Source organism: Triticum aestivum, chromosome 5D (assembly GCF_018294505.1).
Source record: "Triticum aestivum cultivar Chinese Spring chromosome 5D, IWGSC CS RefSeq v2.1, whole genome shotgun sequence".
NCBI lineage: Eukaryota > Viridiplantae > Streptophyta > Magnoliopsida > Poales > Poaceae > Triticum > Triticum aestivum.
The window spans coordinates 334,386,896-334,406,635 of NC_057808.1; the positions used below are offsets into that span (position 1 = coordinate 334,386,896).

A 19,740-nucleotide genomic window follows, 5' to 3' on the forward strand; every position below is an offset into this window, starting at 1 on the left:
ATACACTTTTATATTATTTTTGGGACTAACCTATTAACCGGAGGCCCAGCCCAGAATTGCTGTTTTTTGCCTATTTCAGAGTTTCGCAGAAAAAGAATATCAAACGGAGTCCAAACGGAATGAAACATTCGGGAACGTGATTTTCGGAACGAACGTGATCCAGAGGACTTGGACCCTACGTCAAGACATCAAACAGGAGGCCACGAGGTAGGGGGGCGCGCCTACCCCCCAGGCGCGCCCTCCACCCTCTTGGGCACCCTGTTGCTCCACTGACGTACTCCTTCCTATATATACCTACGTACCCCCAAACTACCAGAAACGGAGCAAAAAACCTAATTCCACCGCCGCAACCTTCTGTACCCGTGAGATACCATCTTGGGGCCTGTTCCGAAGCTCCGCCGGAGGGGGCATCGATCATGGAGGGCTTCTACATCAACACCATAGCCTCTCCGATGATGTGTGAGTAGTTTACCTCAGACCTTTGGGTCCATAGTTATTAGCTAGATGGCTTCTTCTCTCTTTTTGGATCTCAATACAATGTTCTCCCCCTCTCTTGTGGAGATCTATTCGATGTAATCTTCTTTTGCGGTGTGTTTGTTGAGACCGATGAATTGTGGGTTTATGATCAAGTTTATCTATGAACAATATTTGAATCTTCTGAATGCTTTTATGTATGATTGGTTATCTTTGCAAGTCTCTTCGAATTATCAGTTTGGTTTGGCCTACTAGATTGATCTTTCTTGCAATAGGAGAAGTATAAGAATTTCGCGGGCGAATCTTTACTCTTTCCTGTCTTATTTGTTAATTTATAAACTTACCAAATAATACAATTTTTTGGCTCGGATTAGCGGGGGATCTGCGAAAGAAACATTATAGAATAGCACCCTTTGATGAGAGATATGAGCAAGAGGCTTCAAGAAAACTTGTGTTCTTAGCTTTGGGTTCAATCTTGCGGTGTCCTTTCCCAGTGACAGTAGGGGCAGCAAGGCACGTATTGTATTGTTGCCATCGAGGATAACAAGATGGGGTTTATATCATATTGCATGAGTTTATCCCTCTACATCATGTCATCTTGCTTAAAGCATTACTCTGTTCTTATGAACTTAATACTTTAGATGCATGCTGGATAGCGGTCAATGTGTGGAGTAATAGTAGTAGATGCAGGCAGGAGTCGGTCTACTTGTCTCGGACGTGATGCCTATATACATGATCATACCTAGATATTCTCATAACTATGCTCAATTCTATCAATTGCTCAACAGTAATTTGTTCACCCACCGTAAATACTTATGCTCTTGAGAGAAGCCACTAGTGAAACCTATGGCCCCCGGGTCTATTTTCCATCATATTAATCTTCCGACAACAAGCTATTTCTAGCGTCGTTTTTATTTTACTTTCTTTACTTTGCATCTTTATCATAAAAATACCAAAAATATTATCTTATCATATCTATCAGATCTCACTCTCGTAAGTGACCGTGTAGGGATTGACAACCCCTTATCGCGTTGGTTGTGAGGATTTATTTGTTTGTGTAGGTGCGAGGGACTCGTGTGTGGCCTCCTACTGGATTGATACCTTGGTTCTCAAAAACTGAGGGAAATACTTACGCTACTTTGTTGCATCACCCTTTCCTCTTCAAGGGAAAACCAACGCAGTGCTCAAGAGGTAGCAGAGGGCTTCTACATCAACACCATAGCCTCTCCGATGATGTGTGAGTAGTTTACCTCAGACCTTCGGGTCCATAGTTATTAGCTAGATGGCTTCTTCTCTCTTTTTGTATCTCAATACAATGTTCTCCCCCTCTCTTGTGGAAATCTATTCGATGTAATCTTCTTTTGCGGTGTGTTTGTTGAGATCGATGAATTGTGGGTTTATGATCAAGTTTATCTATGAACAATATTTGAATCTTCTCTGAATTCTTTTATGTATGATTGGTTATCTTTGCAAGTCTCTTCGAATTATCAGTTTGGTTTGGCCTACTAGATTGATCTTTCTTGCAATGGGAGAAGTGCTTAGCTTAGGGTTCAATCTTGCGGTGTCCTTTCCCAGTGACAGTAGGGGCAGCAAGGCACGCATTGTATTGTTGCCATCGAGGATAACAAGATGGGGTTTATATCATATTGCATGAGTTTATCCCTCTACATCATGTCATCTTGCTTAAAGCGTTACTCTGTTCTTATGAACTTAATACTCTAGATGCATGCTAGATAGCGGTCGATGTGTGGAGTAATAGTAGTAGATGCAGGCAGGAGTCGGTCTACTTGTCTCGGACGTGAAACCTATATACATGATCATACCTAGATATTCTCATACTATGCTCAATTCTGTCAATTGCTCAACAGTAATTTGTTCACCCACCGTAAATACTTATGCTCTTGAGAGAAGCCACTAGTGAAACCTATGGCCCCCGGGTCTATTTTCCATCATATTAATCTTCCAACACTTAGCTATTTTTATTGCCTTTTATTTTACTTTGCATCTTTATCATAAAAATACCAAAAATATTATCTTATCATATCTATCAGATCTCACTCTCGTAAGTGACCGTGTAGGGATTGACAACCCCTTATCGCGTTGGTTGCAAGGATTTATTTGTTTGTGTAGGTGCGAGGGACTCGTGTGTGGCCTCCTACTGAATTGATACCTTGGTTCTCAAAAACTGAGGGAAATACTTATGCTACTTTGCTGCATCACCCTTTCCTCTTCAAGGGAAAACCAACGCAGTGCTCAAGAGGTAGCACACCCTCGTGGGCCCCTTGCAGCTCCACCGACCTACTTCTTCCTCCTATATATATCGATATACCCCGAAAACATCCAGGAGCACCACGAAACCCTATTTCCACCGTCGCAACCTTCTGTACCCGTGAGATCCCATCTTGGGGCCTTTTCCGGCGCTCCGCCGGAGGGGGAATCGATCACGGGGGGCTTTTACATCAACACCATAGCCTCTTCGATGATGTGTGAGTAGTTTACCACAGACCTTCGGGTCCATAGTTATTAGCTAGATGGCTTCTTCTCCTTGTGTGCCTCGCATTACATTATTTGCCATTTGCCTCTCGTTTTCCTCTCCCCCACTTCACCCTTGGTGTTTCGTTCGCCCTCTTTTTCCGTTCGCCTCTTTTTCGCTTGCTCCTTGTGTGACTGTGTGTTGGATTGTTTGTCACAATGGCTCAAGACAATACTAAATTGTGTGACTTTTCCAATACCAACAACAATGATTCCCTTAGCACCTTGATTGCTCCTATTACCGATGTTGAATCTTGTGAAATTAATGTTGCCTTGTTGAATCTTGTCATGAAAGATCAATTCTCTGGCCTTCCTAGTGAAGATGCCGCTACACATCTAAACAAATTTGTTGATTTGTGTGACATGCAAAAGAAGAAAGACGTGGATAATGATATTGCTAAATTGAAGCTATTTCCGTTTTCGCTTAGAGATCATGCTAAAACTTGGTTTTCGTCTTTGCCCAAAAATAGTATTGATTCATGGAATAAGTGCAAAGATGCTTTTATCTCTAAGTATTTTCCTCCCGCTAAGATCATCTCTCTTAGAAATGATATTATGAATTTTAAGCAACTTGATCATGAACATGTTGCACAAGCTTGGGAGAGGATGAAATTAATGATACGTAATTGCCCTACACACGGTTTGAATTTATGGATGATTATACAAATTTTTTATGCCGGATTGAATTTTGCTTCTAGAAATCTTTTAGATTCGGCCGCGGGAGGCACTTTTATGGAAATCACTTTGGGAGAAGCTACTAAACTCCTAGATAATATTATGGTTAATTATTCTCAATGGCACACCGAAAGATCTACTAGTAAAAAGGTCCATGCAATAGAAGAGATTAATGTTTTAAGTGGAAAGATGGATGAACTTATGAAATTGTTTGCTAATAGGAGTGTTTCTTCTGATCCTAATGATATGCCTTTGTCCACTTTGATTGAGAATAATAATGAATCTATGGACGTGAATTTTGTTGGTAGGAACAATTTTGGTAACAACGCGTATAGAGGAAACTTTAATCCTAGGCCGTTTCCTAGTAATTCCTCTAATAATTATGTTAATTCCTACAACAACTCTTATGGAAATTTTAATAAGATGCCCTCTGATTTTGAGACTAGTGTTAAAGAATTTATGATTTCGCAAAAGAATTTCAATGCTTTGCTTGAAGAAAAATTGCCTAAGATTGATGAGTTGGCTAGGAACGTGGATAGAATTTCCCTTGATGTTGATTCTTTGAAACTTAGATCTATTCCACCTAAGCATGATATCAATGAGTCTCTCAAAGCTATTAGAATTTCCATTGATGAGTGCAAAGAAAGAACCGTTAGGATGCGTGCTAAAAAAGATTGCTTTGTGAAAGCGTGTTCTTCTAGTTCTCATGATAATAAGGATGAAGATCTAAAAGTGATTGACATGTCTCCTATTAAATCTTTATTTTACTATATGAATCTTGATAATGATGGGACTGGAGATGAGTCAACTTTAGTTAGAAGGCGTCCCAATGATTCAGAGTTTTTAGATCTTGATGCAAAAATTGGTAAAAGTGGGAAATCTTGATAATGATGGGACTGGAGATGAGTCAACTTTAGTTAGAAGGCGTCCCAATGATTCAGAGTTTTTAGATCTTGATGCAAAAATTGGTAAAAGTGGGATTGAAGAGGTCAAAACTTTACATAGCAATGAACCCACTATTTTGGATTTCAAGGAATTTAATTATGATAATTGCTCTTTCATAGATTGTATTTCCTTGTTGCGGTCCGTGCTAAATTCTCCTCATGCTTATAGTCAAAATAAAGCTTTTACCAAACGTATCGTTGATGCTTTAATGCAATCTTATGAGGAAAAGCTTGAATTCGAAGTTTCTATCCCTAGAAAACTTTATGATGAATGGGAACCTACTATTAAAATTAAAATTAAAGATCATGAATGCTATGCTTTGTGTGATTTGGGTGCTAGTGTTTCCACGATTCCAAAAACTTTGTGTGATGTGTTAGGTTTCTGTGAATTTGATGATTGTTCTTTAAACTTGCATCTTGCGGATTCCACCATTAAGAAACCTATGGGAAAAATTAATGGCATTCTTATTGTTGAAAATAGGAATTATGTGCCCGTAGATTTCATTGTTCTTGACATAGATTGCAATCCTACATGTCCTATTATTCTTGGTAGACCTTTCCTTAGAACAATTGGTGCAATTATTGATATGAAAGAAGGGAATATTAGATTCCAATTTCCATTAAGGAAAGGCATGGAACACTTTCCTAGAAAGAAAATTAAACTACCATATGAATCTGTTATGAGAGCCACTTACGGATTGCATACCAAAGATGATGATACTTAGATCTATTCTTGCCTTTATGCCTAGCTTGGGGCGTTAAACGATAGCGCTTTTTGGGAGGCAACCCAATTTTATTTTTGTTTCTTGTTTTTTGGTTCTGTTTAGCAATAAATATTTGATCTATCCTCTTTTTAGATGTGGTTTTATGTTTTAATTAGTGTTTGTGCCAAGTAAAACCTATACGATCTTCTTGGATGATAGTTATTTGATCTTGCTGAAAAAGTCAGAAACTTTCTGCTCACGAAAACAATTGTTAAAAATCACCAGAACGTGATAAAATACTGATTCCAATTGTAGTAGATCAATAAACAAATTATCTAGGTCGTCCTATTTTGGTAGATTTTTCTAAGTTACAGAAGTTTGCGTTAGATATAGATTACTACAGACTGTTCTGTTTTTGACAGATTCTGTTTTTCGTGTGTTGTTTGCTTATTTTGATGAATCTATGGCTAGTATCGGAGGTTATGAACCATAGAGAAGTTGTAATACATTAGGTTTAACACCAATATAAATAAAGAATGAGTTTATTGCAGTACCTTGAAGTGGTGGTTTGTTTTCTTTCGTTAACGGAGCTCATGAGATTTTCTGTTGAGTTTTGTATTGTGAAGTTTTCAAGTTTTGGGTAAAGATTTAATGGATTATGGAATAAGGAGTGGCAGGAGCCTAAGCTTGGGGATGCCCAAGGCACCCCAAGGTAAAATTCAAGGACAACCAAAGGCCTAAGCTTGGGGATGCCCCGGAAGGCATCCCCTCTTTCGTCTTCGTCCATCGGTAACTTTACTTGATGCTATATTTTTATTCACCACATGATATGTGTTTTGCTTGGAGTGTCTTGTATGATTTGAGTCTTTGCTTTTTAGTTTACCACAATCATCCTTGCTGTACACACCTTTTGGGAGAGACACACATGAATCGGAATTTATTAGAATACTCTATGTGCTTCACTTATATCTTTTGAGCTAGATAATTTTGCTCTAGTGCTTCGCTTATATCCTTTTAGAGCACGGTGGTGGTTTTATTTTATAGAAATTTTTGATCTCTCATGCTTCACTTATATTATTTTGAGAGTCCTTTAGAACGGCATGGTAATTTGCTTTGGCTATAAAATTAGTCCTAATATAATAGGCATCCAATTTGGATATAATAAAAACTTTCATAAAAAGTGCATTGAATACTATGAGAAGTTTGATACTTGATGATTGTTTTGAGATATGGAGATGGTAATATTAGATTAGTTCTAGTTTAGTAGTTGTGAATTTGAGAAATACTTGTGTTGAGGTTTGCAAGCCCCGTAGCATGCACGTATGGTAACCGTTGTGTAACAAATTTGAAGCATGAGGTGTTCTTTGATTGTCATCCTTATGAGTGGCGGTCGGGGAGGAGCGATGGTCTTTTCCTACCAATCTATCCCCCTAGGAGCATGCGCGTAATGCTTGGTTTTTGATGACCTGTAGATTTTTGCAATAAGTATGTGAGTTCTTTATGACTAATGTTGAGTCCATGGATTATACGCACTCTCACCTTCCCATCATTGCTAGCCTCTTCGGTACCGTGCATTGCCCTTTCTCACCTTGAGAGTTGGTGCAAACTTCGCCGGTGCATCCAACCCCCGCGATACCATACGCTCTATCACACATAAACCTCCTTATATCTTCCTCAAAACAGCCACCATACCTACCTATTATGGCATTTCCATAGCCATTCCGAGATATATTGCCATGCAACTTTCCACCGTTTCGTTTATTACGACATGCTTCATCATTGTCATATTGCCTTGCATGATCATGTAGTTGACATCGTATTTGTGGCAAAGCCACCATGCATTATTTTTCATACATGTCCCTCTTGATTCATTGCCCATCCCGGTACACCGCCGGAGGCATTCATATAGAGTCATATTTTGTTCTAGTATCGAGTTGTAATCATTCAGTTGTACATAAATAGAAGTGTGATGATCATCATAAATAGAGCATTGTCCCAAAAAAAGGCCAAATAAAAAAAGACCCAAAAAAAGTAAGAGAAATAAAAAAGGGACAATGCTACTATCCTTTTTTCCACACTTGTGCTTCAAAGTAGCACCATGATCTTTATGGTAGAGAGTCTCTTGTTTTATCACTTTCATTTACTAGTGGGAATTTTTCATTATAGAACTTGGCTTGTATATTCCAACAATGGCCTTCCTCAAATGCCCTAGGTCTTCGTGAGCAAGCAAGTTGGATGCACACCCACTTAATTTCTTTTGTTGAGCTTTCATACATTTATAGCTCTAGTGCATCCGTTGCATGGCAATCCCTACTCCTTGCATTGACATCAATTGATGGGCATCTCCCTAGCCCGTTGATTAGCCGTGTCAATGTGAGACTTTCTCCTTTTTTTTCTTCTCCACATAACCCCCATCATTATATTCTATTCCACCCATAGTGCTATATCCATGGCTCACGCTCATGTATTGCGTGAAGGTTGAAAAAGTTTGAGATTACTAAAGTATGAAACAATTGCTTGGCTTGTCATCGGGGTTGTGCATAATGAGAGCATTCTTGTGTGACAAAACTGGAGCATGACCAAACTATATGATTTTGTAGGGATGAACTTTCTTTAGCCATGTTATTTTGAGAAGACATAATTGCTTAGTTAGTATGCTTGAAGTATTATTATTTTTATGTCAATATTAAACTTTTGTCTTGAATCTTTCGGATCTGAACATTCATGCCACAATAAAGAAAATTACATTGAAAATTATGCTAGGTAGCATTCCACATCAAAAATTCTGTTTTTATCATTTACCTACTCGAGGACGAGCAGGAATTAAGCTTGGGGATGCTTGATACGTCTCTAACGTATCTATAATTTTTGATTGTTCCATGCTGTTATATTATCTTTTTTGGATGTATAATGGGCTTTATTATACACTTTTATATTATTTTTCAGACTAACCTATTAACCGAAGGCCCAGTGCAAATTGCTGTTTTTTTGCCTATTTCAGTGTTTCGCACAAAAGGAATATCAAACGGAGTCCAAATGGAATGAAACTTTGGGAGAGTTATTTTTGGAACAAACGTGATCCACAGGACTTGGAGTGGACGTCAAGATAGAAGCGAGGAGGCCACGAGGCAGGGAGGCGCGCTGCCCCCCTGGGCGCGCTCCCACCCTCGTGGGCCCCTCGCAGCTCCACCGACCTACTTCTTCCTCCTATATATATCCATATACCCCGAAAACATCCAGGAGCACCACGAAACCCTATTTCCACCGCCGCAACCTTCTGTACCCGTGAGATCCCATCTTGGGGCCTTTTCCGGCGCTCCGTCGGAGGGGGAATCGATCACGGAGGGCTTCTACATCAACATCATAGCCTCTCCGATGATGTGTGAGTAGTTTACCACAGACCTTCGGGTCCATAGTTATTAGCTAGATGGCTTCTTCTCTCTCTTTGGATCTCAATACAAAGTTCTCCTCGATCTTCTTGGAGATCTATTCGATGCAACTCTTTTTGCCGTGTGTTTGTCGAGATCCGATGAATTGTGGGTTTATGATCAAGATTATCTATGAACAATATTTGAATCTCCTCTGAATTCTTTTATGTATGATTTGTTATCTTTGCAAGTCTCTTCGAATTATCAGTTTGGTTTGGCCTACTAGATGTATCTTTCTTGCAATGGCAGAAGTGCTTAGCTTTGGGTTCAATCTTGCGTTGCTCGATCCCAGTGACAGAAAGGGAAACGAGACGTATTGTATTGTTGCCATCGAGGATAAAAAGATGGGGTTTATATCATATTTCTTGAGTTTATCCCTCTACATCATGTCATCTTGCCTAATGCATTACTCTGTTCTTATGAACTTAATACTCTAGATGCATGCTATATAGCGGTCGATGTGTGGAGTAATAGTAGTAGATGCAGAATTGTTTCGGTCTACTTGTCGCGGATGTGATGCCTATATACATGATCATGCCTAGATATTCTCATAACTATGCACTTTTCTATCAATTGCTCGACGGTAATTTGTTCACCCACCGTAATACTTATGCTATCTTGAGAGAAGCCACTAGTGAAACCTATGGCCCCCGGGTCTATTCTCCATCATATAAGTTTCCAATCTATTTTACTTTGCAATCTTTGCTTTCAATCTTTATCATAAAAAATACCAAAAATATTTATCTTATTATCTCTATCAGATCTCACTTTTGCAAGTGGCCGTGAAGGGATTGACAACCCCTTTATAGCGTTGGTTGCAAGGTTATTATTTGTTTGTGTAGGTACGAGGCGACTTGCGTGTATTCTCCTACTGGATTGATACCTTGGTTCTAAAAAACTGAGGGAAATACTTACGCTACTTTGCTGCATCACCCTTTCCTCTTCAAGGGAAAAACCAAAGTGCTCAAGAGGTAGCATATATATATATATATATATATATAAAGTCCCAGCTCAGTATTATCTTACTGAGCCGGCCCTTGGGGGCTACACATTGTTGTTCAAGTCTACGTGATCATGTTTACAAAGTCCCTGCTCATTATTGCATAATGACCCGGCACTTGGGGGCTATAAATGGGAAGTTCATAATATGCAGTTTATGATTGGCGGCTTACAGCAACAACCCGAATTTCTCCAAATTGCAGCATTTATATTAAAGCAAGTCTTAAGCTATCACTATGTTCTCTTCTTAAGACTTGGGGGCTACAGGTGATATGCATATAAAGGAGGAACATCTTAAGATTCTCAGTTTTGAGCAAACCAGGAAGACCAATTGTGTGACCCGGCGTTAGCAACAGTCATGACCCGGCGTCTATAACAGTCATGACCTGGAATCATCAGTTTTTATAACCCGGCGATTTTGGAAATCATAGCTCGGCAAGTTCTACATTTTCAAGTCGGCTGAATATCAGTTGAATATTTGAAGACAAATATTTTTGTCACGTCAGAGCATTGAAGGCCGACTCAAATGGATTCTTTATTTACAATATTTCTTCTACAAGCAAATTGATTATGAAGCTGGTCTATTGACCCGGATTTTCTGGAAGGAAATGACAAGGACTTAAGGATGATCAGGTGCCGGCTTACAAGAATATTTAACCCAGAGCACAACCTATCAAATTTGTTCTTGAGTTATTTTGCAGGATCAGTTTAACATGGAAAAATCCAAATTAAATTGGGGGCTAATGTCGGGGATATACCCCGCGGTATGACCCGGCGGGATATATGACCCAGCTGGGACTTGGCGTTTCATTGGTAACCCGCCGGAGGATTGGCGACTCACAAGTTTGGTGGCTCACTGGTGTGACGACTCACGAGCCTGGCAACTCACTGATGACCCGGCCGGGTCTGGAGACTCATTGGTGACCCGGCGGGTGTTTCAGATGGATGACAAGGCCCAAGGCCCAGAAGGTCGGCTCATGTTATGGTGGGCCAGCTTAAGAGGAAAGGCATAAGGAATATTCTCCTACAAAGGAAGCAAGACTAGGACTCCACTTGTAATAGAGTAATCCTAATCCTGCTAGGACTAGTCATGTAACCCGCCCCTTCAACATATATAAGGAGGGGCAGGGCACCCCAAGAGGACAAGAAAATAATCGCTAAGGCTAGACACAACTAAAAGGGGAGCCGGCTTATGCGGCAACTCCCTCATGAGCATAATGAGACCTAGCCACAAACAGCATGTAGGGCTTTTACCGGATGATGTTTCCCGGGGCCCGAAGCTGTCTAAATCCTTGTCTTGTGTGTTGATCTGCCTCGCGTCTCTCGATTCTGACCAACCCCTTCAAGCTACCGCGTAGATGCGTTGGCCTCACGACTCAGTCCTCACACTAGGACATCTACCGTGACTATTCCATGACATCCATCGTAGCATCGTTGTCGTCTCGCCAACTGTTGCTTCTATGACTATCGCTGCCGCTTAGTGATAAAGTAAAGCAATTACATGGCGATTGCATTCCATACAATAAAGCGACAACCATAAGGCTCCTGCCAGTTGCCGATAACTTTTACAAAACATGGTTATCTCATACAACAAGTTATATCTCATCATGTCTTGACCATATCACATCACAACATGCCCTGCAAAAACAAGTTAGAAGTCCTCTACTTTGTTGTTGCAAGTTTTACGTGGCTGCTACGGGCTTCTAGCAAGAACTGTTCTTACCTATGCATCAAAACCACAACGATTTTTCGTCAAGTGTGCTATTTTAACCTTCAACAAGGATCGGCCGTAGTCAAACTCGATTCAACTAAAGTTGGAGAAACAGACACCCGCCAGCCACCTGTGTGCAAAGCACGTCGGTAGAACCAGTCTCATGAACGCGGTCATGTAATGTCGGTCCGGGCCGCTTCATCCAACAATACCGCCGAATCAAAGTAAGACGTTGGTGGTAAGCAGTATGACTATTATCGTCCACAACTCTTTGTGTTCTACTCGTGAATATCATCTACGCATAGACCTGACTCGGATGCTACTGTTGGGGAACGTAGCATGCAATCTCAAAAAAAAATCCTACGATCACGCAAGATCTATCTAGGAGATGCATAGCAACGAGAGGGGGAGAGTGTGTCCATGTACCCTCGTAGACCGAAAGCGGAAGCGTTTAGTAACGCGGTTGATGTAGTCGAACATCTTCACGATCCAACCGATCCAAGTACCGAACGTACGGCACCTCCGTGTTCAGCACACGTTCAGCACGATGACGTCCCTCGAGCTCTTGATCCAGTAGAGGGTCGAGGGAGAGTTCCGTCAGCACGACGGCGTGCCGACGCTGTTGGTGATGTGATCTGCGCAGGGCTTCGCCTAAGCACTACGACAATATGACCGAGGTGGTAAACTATGGAGGAGGGCACTGCACACCGCTAAGAAACAATTGTTGTCTTTGGGGTGCCCCCTGCCCACGTATATAAAGGAGGGGGGAGGAGGAGGCCGGCCCAAGGGGGCGCGCCATCAGGGTGGGAGTCCTACTAGGACTCCGTTCCTAGTAGGATTCGCCCCCCCTTTCCTTCCAACGGAGAGGGGGAAAGAGGAAAGGAGGGAGAGGGAGAAGGAAAGAGGGGGGTCGCGCCTGCCTCCTCTCCTCCACTATGGCCCAATAGTCCCATTAACTTTCCCGAGGGGTTCCAGTAGCCTCCCGGTACTCCGAAAAATCCCCGAACCTTATCGGAACCATTCCGGTGTCCGTATATAACCTTCCAATATATCAATCTTTACCTCTTGACCATTTTGAGACTCCTCGTCATGTCCGTGATCTCATCCGGGACTCCGAACAAACTTCGGTCACCAAAACACATAACTCATAATACAAATCGTCATCGAACGTTAAGCGTGCGAAGCCTACGGGTTCGAGAACCATGTAGACATGACCGAGACACATCTTCGGTCAATAACCAATAGCGGAATCTGGATGCTCATATTAGCTCCTACATATTCTACGAAGATATTTATCAGTCAAACTACATAACAACATACGTTGTTCCCTTTGTCATCGGTATGTTACTTGCCCGAGATTCGATCGCCGGTATCATCATACCTAGTTCAATCTTGTTACCGGCAAGTCTCTTTACTCGTTCCGTAATGCATCGTCCCGCAAATAACTCATTAGTCACATTGATTGCAAGGCTTATAGTGATGTGCATTACCAAGAGGGCCCAGAGATACCTCTCCGATACACGGAGTGACAAATCCTAATCTTGATCTATGCCAACCCAACAAACACCTTCGGAGACACCTGTAGAGCATCTTTATAATCACCCAGTTACGTTGTGATATTTGATAGCACACAAGGTGTTCCTCCGATATTCGGGAGTTGCATAATCTCATAGTCAGAGGAACATGTATAAGTCATGAAGAAAGCAATAGCAAAAAAACTAAATGATCATAATGCTAAGCTAACGGATGGGTCTTGTCCATCACATCATTCTCTAATGATGTGATTCCATTCATCAAATGACAACACATGTCTATGGTTAGGAAACTTAACCATCTTTGATTAACGAACTAGTCAAGTAGAGGCATACTAGGGACACTCTGTTTTGTCTATGTATTCACACATGTACTAAGTTTCCGGTTAATACAATTCTAGCATGAATAATAAATATTTATCATGATATAAGGAAATATAAATAACAACTTTATTATTACCTCTAGGGCATGTTTCCTTCAATATATATTCCCACGAGGGTCAGATTAGTACAATAGAACAACATTATCATCTTACAATTTCTACAATTAGATCGGCTAAAATCTTCTGGCTTACCACCCGGCCAACAGGCGACGCATCTAAAGATCAGTTGCTCCTCGAGCTAGTAAGTAGTGTGCCGCCTGCCGGCTAGCCGTGGCTCATCAACGGTGATTTCAACGCAACCTATGAGGCTCGGGACAAAGACAACCTTAACCTCAACCGCCGCATCAGGGGTAAGGTTTAGGACCGCGGTCGACACAGCTACACATCGAGAGATGAAATTCAAGAACCTTAGATTCACTTGGAGTAACAAGCGTGAGGTTCCCACACTCGTCACTATCAACAAGTTTTTCTGCAACATTGCCTGGGAAACCATCTTCCCCTCCTTCCTCCTCATGGCTACGTCGACATCCTGCTCGGATCACTGCGCGCTCCTGCTCCCTGCGCGGCACGCTAGGTTCAGATTCGAATGCTTCTGGCCTAATGACAGTGTCATACACCGCATCCATTGCGAAAAAATACCTTTTCAGTTGGACGTAGTTAAATGCATATGTAATTTACTGCCTACCTAATTAATTGTATTAATGGCTTGATTTCCAATTGATTCGACGCTCAGTTTTCATATTATTTTTGCAATAATAGTTGCGTCCCAATGATGACTATGTACGCATTCCCCTTTTTTTCCTTGAATACGCACGAGTGTGCGTACTATATATTAAAGAAGAAGAGCCAAGACGGCAGATACAACGCCTTTCGGCAACGTGCTACCCCGCAAGGATAGCACACACATCCACCATGACAACACCGACAACTAACCCGCCTTGCACATACTCAAGCCAAACAATGGCGAAGAGGACGGACACAGAACACACAGGCCGCGTCCCCCTATATCAAACACCTCAACATACGACAAAACACCTAACCAAACTAGATCAATGCACTCTCCACCCATGGTGCCTAGAGGATCGGCAAGCGGACATCGGGAGCTAGCCTGACTCGAAGTAGACGTCGTCGAAGAGGTGTCGATGATGGAGTACATAGCGCCCCGAATGCTCCTGCCCACAGCAACAACCCACACATGACAACTTGGCACCCCAAGACTCGCCGCCGAGGCGAGCGAGGCAACCCACCAGCTGCCCCTCCGGACGCACCCGAGCACCTAGGAAACGCCTCCAAGAAGGGGACGGCGCCGAGACGTCGCCAATGCCTGGCCCGGCAAACCGAGCCTAGGGTTTCCCCTGGTGTTAGAACAGGGGATGGACATGGCCATGACAACGCCCCCAAGGAGGAGACGGTGCCACAAGCGTCGTCGTTGCCCGCAACCGTAGCCGCGCCGGATTTCTCCTTGGTCGTGTCCATCAATTTCCGGAGCGTAACAAACTGGAAGGGGGGGCAAAGCTGCCACCTTGAGCCATCGCCGTGAAGAGGGGGGAGCCGGATGCCACCGCGCCGCCAACCGGCATGTCCACCACAACCCCTAGTCAAGGAAGACCAGGGCCTGCATCCACCCGCCACAACCCTGCCGCCCGCCCGGCCAGGGAGTGCAGCGCCTCGGCCCCGGGAAGAAGAGGGCGAGTCCACCATAGCCTGGGGCCGCCGCCCCAGCGTACCAGCACCAGAGCAAAGGCGACTGGAGCCCCGGCGCCACCTGCAGCCTAGGCGTCCAAATCTGGCCGGGTCAGACCAGGCCGACGCAGCGGCCACGCGCCAGCAAGCCGCGCTGGCAGCCCCCGCACGCTCCGCGCCGCTCCCGGCCCCAGACCTCCACCAAGCCGCGCAGCCCATGGCCACCGCACCAGATCCGAGCCACGCCGCCAGATCCAAGCCACGCCGCCAGAACCGACTGTCGCGCTGCCCCTACAACCACAGAAGCCGGCTCATCCCACCAAGTCCCGGGGCCGCCGCCCCGGCGTCCACCCGCTGCCAGCCGGGCGCCACGTCCAGGGCCGCCGCACCGCGCCAGAAGGGGATCCCGTCGCGCGAGAGGGTCCGCCACGCGCGCGAGAGGAGAGGTCCCGCCGCCGCCGGCCGCCGCGCGGGCTTTGCCCGCCGACGTAGCCCAGCGGCGGCGAGGGGAGAGGCTAGAATAGGGGATGGCGGCGGCGGCGCTAGGGTTCGCCCGAGCCGCCCCTAGGAGCCACCCGGGCGCGAGCAAATGTATACACCTCAATATTATTTTTGCATTAATGGTTGTGTCTCGACGACGACGACTACGTACGTATTATGCTCCCCGTTGTCGTGGATTATGTTATTACGTAACAGCTTGCAAAGCGAAAGATGAACAATTTATTCGTCAGAGTAATGTGTCGCCCGTACTAATTCATTTTAAGCATTGCCTATAGCTTGACAGATTTTGAGCCTGTTTTAGTTGCGCGAGTTTTGTGTTTTATTGTTTTTTCATAGTTTTCCATCGGCTCTCTTCGGGATTTCTTAGTTTTTATTAGGGTTTTTTTATTTTCCTTTTTCATTCTTCAGTTTATGTTTCTTCATTCGATTCTCACCGATTTTCTTCTGATTTTTCTTTTTCTCCATATTTTTATTTTGTTACACAGATTTTTTCATATACATTGTACATTTTTGGTATACGTTAGAAATATTTTGCATACACATTTAATATTTTTAAATACATAATTAACATTTATTTGAATATATGTTTTGACGTTTGCTTGTTTTCATACGCATTGCAAAATTTTCGTATATATAAAAAAATTATATGCATTTAACATTTTCCAAATATATGATTAACATTGTTTTCAAATATATGTTTTGGAACGGTTTTCCGAATACGTGTTAAAAAAATTTAAAAAATCAAATTTTAATATATATTTTATGTTATGAAAAATATTAAACTATGTGAACATTTTTACATTGTATTAAGATTTTTTAAATAGCACAAACATATTTTTTAAATGCGTTAAATGTTTTTAAATGTAGCGTATAGTTTTTTCATTGTAATTTAAAAAAAATCCCCAGAAATGCTTTTGAAACACATGAACATTCTTGGTATGTCACATGCATATATTTCTAATGGTACAACATTTTCGAAAAGTTGAGTGAACATAATCTTTTACACTGCAAGGATTTTTGTTTTGAAAACTTGACTAAATTAGTTTTCCAAAATACACATATTTAGTATTTTTAAAAATATACAAAAGTAAAAAAGGAGAGTGACATCATCATGGCGCCAGCCTGATGGAATCTACTGGGCCAGGCCATTCCGAGCTCATGTAGGCAAGTCGAGCTACTGTCTCATGTGAAGCGAGACATAGCCGCACCCCACTCTAGCGCAAAGAAAAAAGAAAAGGAAAAGGGTGAGCACTTCTTTATGGCATTGCTGTTCAGTTTCCCACTGGAACAGGTGCAGAGAGGAGAGAAGTTGATCTTCTCGGGTCCATTTGCTGATTTTGTTGCTTTTTTTTTAAAGTTCAGCAACCCTTATTAAACTATGATGATGTCTGTTACAATAGAAGGAGTAAGAAAAACAGGAGGTTTATCACGCCACAATTCAGTACATTTCCTTCTGTAAATTGCTCGGGCTAGCGCATGGGCCGCGGCATTGCTCTCCCTTGCACAATGCAAAATTGTTGCCCTGCCAAAAGAAGTCGTCGTCTCTCGACAATCATCAGTGATCACTGCACCCGAAGCTCGCTACCCCGCAGGCTGAAGTATTGCATTAACAATTCCCGTAGAATCACACTCCACCACCAACGAGAATATCACATTTGCTAATTTGCTGGGCCCATTTGCTAATTTTGCTACTCTTCTAGATAGGCCCAGCTACAAGGAAATAAGGCCCTGGCACTCGGGCCTTTCGGGAATACGTACTGAAGCAATACGCCAAGGCGTCGCTCGCTCGGCAAAGGCTTTGCCGGCTCTATGCCGACGGTCTCTCGCCACCGCGCCGTCGGCATACCCCCGGCTGCAATCTGCAATGCCCCCCCCAAACCCTACATAGCCCGGCTTACCCCTCCACTTGCGCTTCCATCTTCTCCCACTCGCGCCGCCGCTCGTCTCCGCGTCCGAGCCTGCCGTTTAGGAAGCTCGCGCTCGTCTCCGCGTCCGAGCCTGCCGTTCAGGTCAGTTCGCCGCCATTTGCGCTGCTCGGAGCGGCAGATCTGCTCGTACTCCCGCAATGGTTCGGTTTCTGAGCTTTGACATCATGCATGTGTGTGCGGACTGCGGCGCAGGGAGGGTCGGCTCGGCGACGATGGCGGAAGACCGCAGCTGGATGTACACGGGCCGCCAGAGCAGGAAGAAGTTCACCCCCGAGTGGTTGGAGAAGACGATCGAGTTCGTCGAGCGCGCCTTCCGCATCCTCCCGCCGGGGCGCCAGGCCGTGCTGTGCCCCTGCGCTCGCTGCCAGTTCAGGCTGTACAGACCGAAGGACGAGATTCAGCTGCATCTGTTCAAGAACGGGTTCGCGCCAGGGTACACGGTGTGGGTGTACCACGGCGAGCGCCACAACCCCCAGCCTGCTAAGCCTAAGCCGTCCGACGACCACCCCGAAGACAATGGCGGTCTCAACGGGAAGAAGGATGGCGCCGGTGGCGACGAGCAAGCGTCCAAGCCGCAGGTCTGCTTCTGAACATCTAAGGGGTTTCAGAAACTGTGGCTTAGACAGGGGAGGTTTCAGCAGCGGTTACTGACATTTGCAGGGGACCAAGATGTGGGCGTGTGCAAGAGGCAAGCCACCAAAGAAGGATCAACTGTGGGCGCGGGCTGCGGCGCAGGGAGAGGGAGGCCCGGCGACGACGGCGGAAGACCGCAGCTGGATGTACACGGGCCGGCAGAGCAGGCAGTCCATCACCCCGGAGTGGGCGGAGAAGACGACCGAGTTCGTGGAGCGCGCCTTCCGCGGCGTGCCGCCGGAGTTCGGCATGCTGTGCCCCTGCGCGCGCTGCCGCAACCGCAACAGGCTGCCGAGGACCAAGTTCGACATGACGATGGATCTGGGCAGGAACGGCTTCATGCCAGGGTACACGGTGTGGGTGCACCACGGCGAGGGGCCCAACCCCCAGCCTGCCAAGCCGTCCGACGACCGCGGGGGGAAGGATGGTCGCGCCGGCGGTGGCGAGCAAGTGTCGAAGCCGCAGGTTTCGTTCTGAACATCTGAGAGTGGTTTCAGAGACTGTGGCTTAGGCAGGGGAGAGGTTTCAGAAGCTGTGAACGCCCCTTGAGAAACATGTCCAGGTTACTGACATTGTGTACTTGCCGTTGCATTTGCAGGAGACTAAGGAGTGGGAGATTTCCCTTCTTGAGGCGTATGCAAGAGGCCGTCTACCAAAGGGGACTAGTCAAATGGAGTGGAGCTACCAGAAATACCTGTGGGAGCAAAAGAAAGCCAAGCTGCAACAGCAACAGCAACAGAGTGAACCAAAGGCAAAGAGGCTGGTGAGTTTACCTGTCTTAGTGCCATTGCAGTGTCAATACTCGGTAGAAATCAACGGTGCTTGTCAGAAACATTATTTGATGTGTGCACCTTAACTAGAGGAGCGCAATGCTAGCCCTAATTTTCCGCAACGGTCGCCCAACTTCATGCTTTGCTCGCGCTGTATGCAATGGGCGGGCGGCCTATCTGCTTGAAACATGAAATGCAACTTTGGGAAGAGCAGGTTGTTGCGTTGTTTCCTGTTAGTGAGACTCTGTTGCTAGCAAATTCAGTACTGCCGAATGCTGATACAAGTAGATGGTTTTAGAATGAGTGTACTAGACAATCTTCTTGAATAATGCTAGAGTAGTACAATATCCTGAAACATACAACACCTTCCCCATTTCATCTTTTCCTGAAACTGTTTTTAGCCTTCAATTCTTGCTGCCCTATTTCATCGTATTTGGATGTTGGTACAGCTATATGAATGTGATAGACCTTGGGATCGAGTAGGCTAGATCATCGGTGGTCCTACCTTCTGTTTCTCCAGACGAACTCGCGCCAGTGGCCATGGTGGAGGGGCAACGGCGTGAGCGCGAGTGTGCGTGGGTGGTGGCGGCGGTGGAGCTTCCCGTCCTATCGCGCTAACCCTAGATCGGTAGGAATGTAGGTGGGGTTCTGGACACACGGTGAATCACCTATTTTCTGCGGCCGTCTCCCCCACCCCTTTATACAGCGCGGCGACAGGGGCCCACCAACCATGGTTTGGTTGGGCACCCCCGATCAGGGCGCGGGTCAAGGGCCCGTCGAGCCGTTGGGCTCGATCGTGAGGAGATCAACCTAACATTCTCCCCTTTGATCTCAACTTTACTT

General features: G+C 44.6%; 1 protein-coding gene across 2 annotated transcripts; it reads left to right on the plus strand.

Annotated features, from left to right (window-relative positions):
- The first annotated feature begins 17,445 nt into the window (after window positions 1-17,445).
- On the plus strand, window positions 17,446-19,241 carry LOC123124819 (uncharacterized). 2 transcript variants are annotated; one of them, XM_044545374.1, is made up of 4 exons: window positions 17,446-17,575; window positions 17,687-18,072; window positions 18,155-18,592; window positions 18,726-19,241. In XM_044545374.1, exons 2-4 carry the CDS (start codon window positions 17,707-17,709, stop codon window positions 18,981-18,983), a joined length of 1,062 nt encoding a protein of 353 aa, XP_044401309.1. In that variant the 5' UTR covers window positions 17,446-17,575; window positions 17,687-17,706; the 3' UTR covers window positions 18,984-19,241. The 2 variants fall into 2 exon arrangements, with proteins under 2 accessions (XP_044401309.1, XP_044401308.1); XM_044545373.1 differs by having other exon boundaries at window positions 17,533-18,072.
- Window positions 19,242-19,740: the final 499 nt, after the last annotated feature.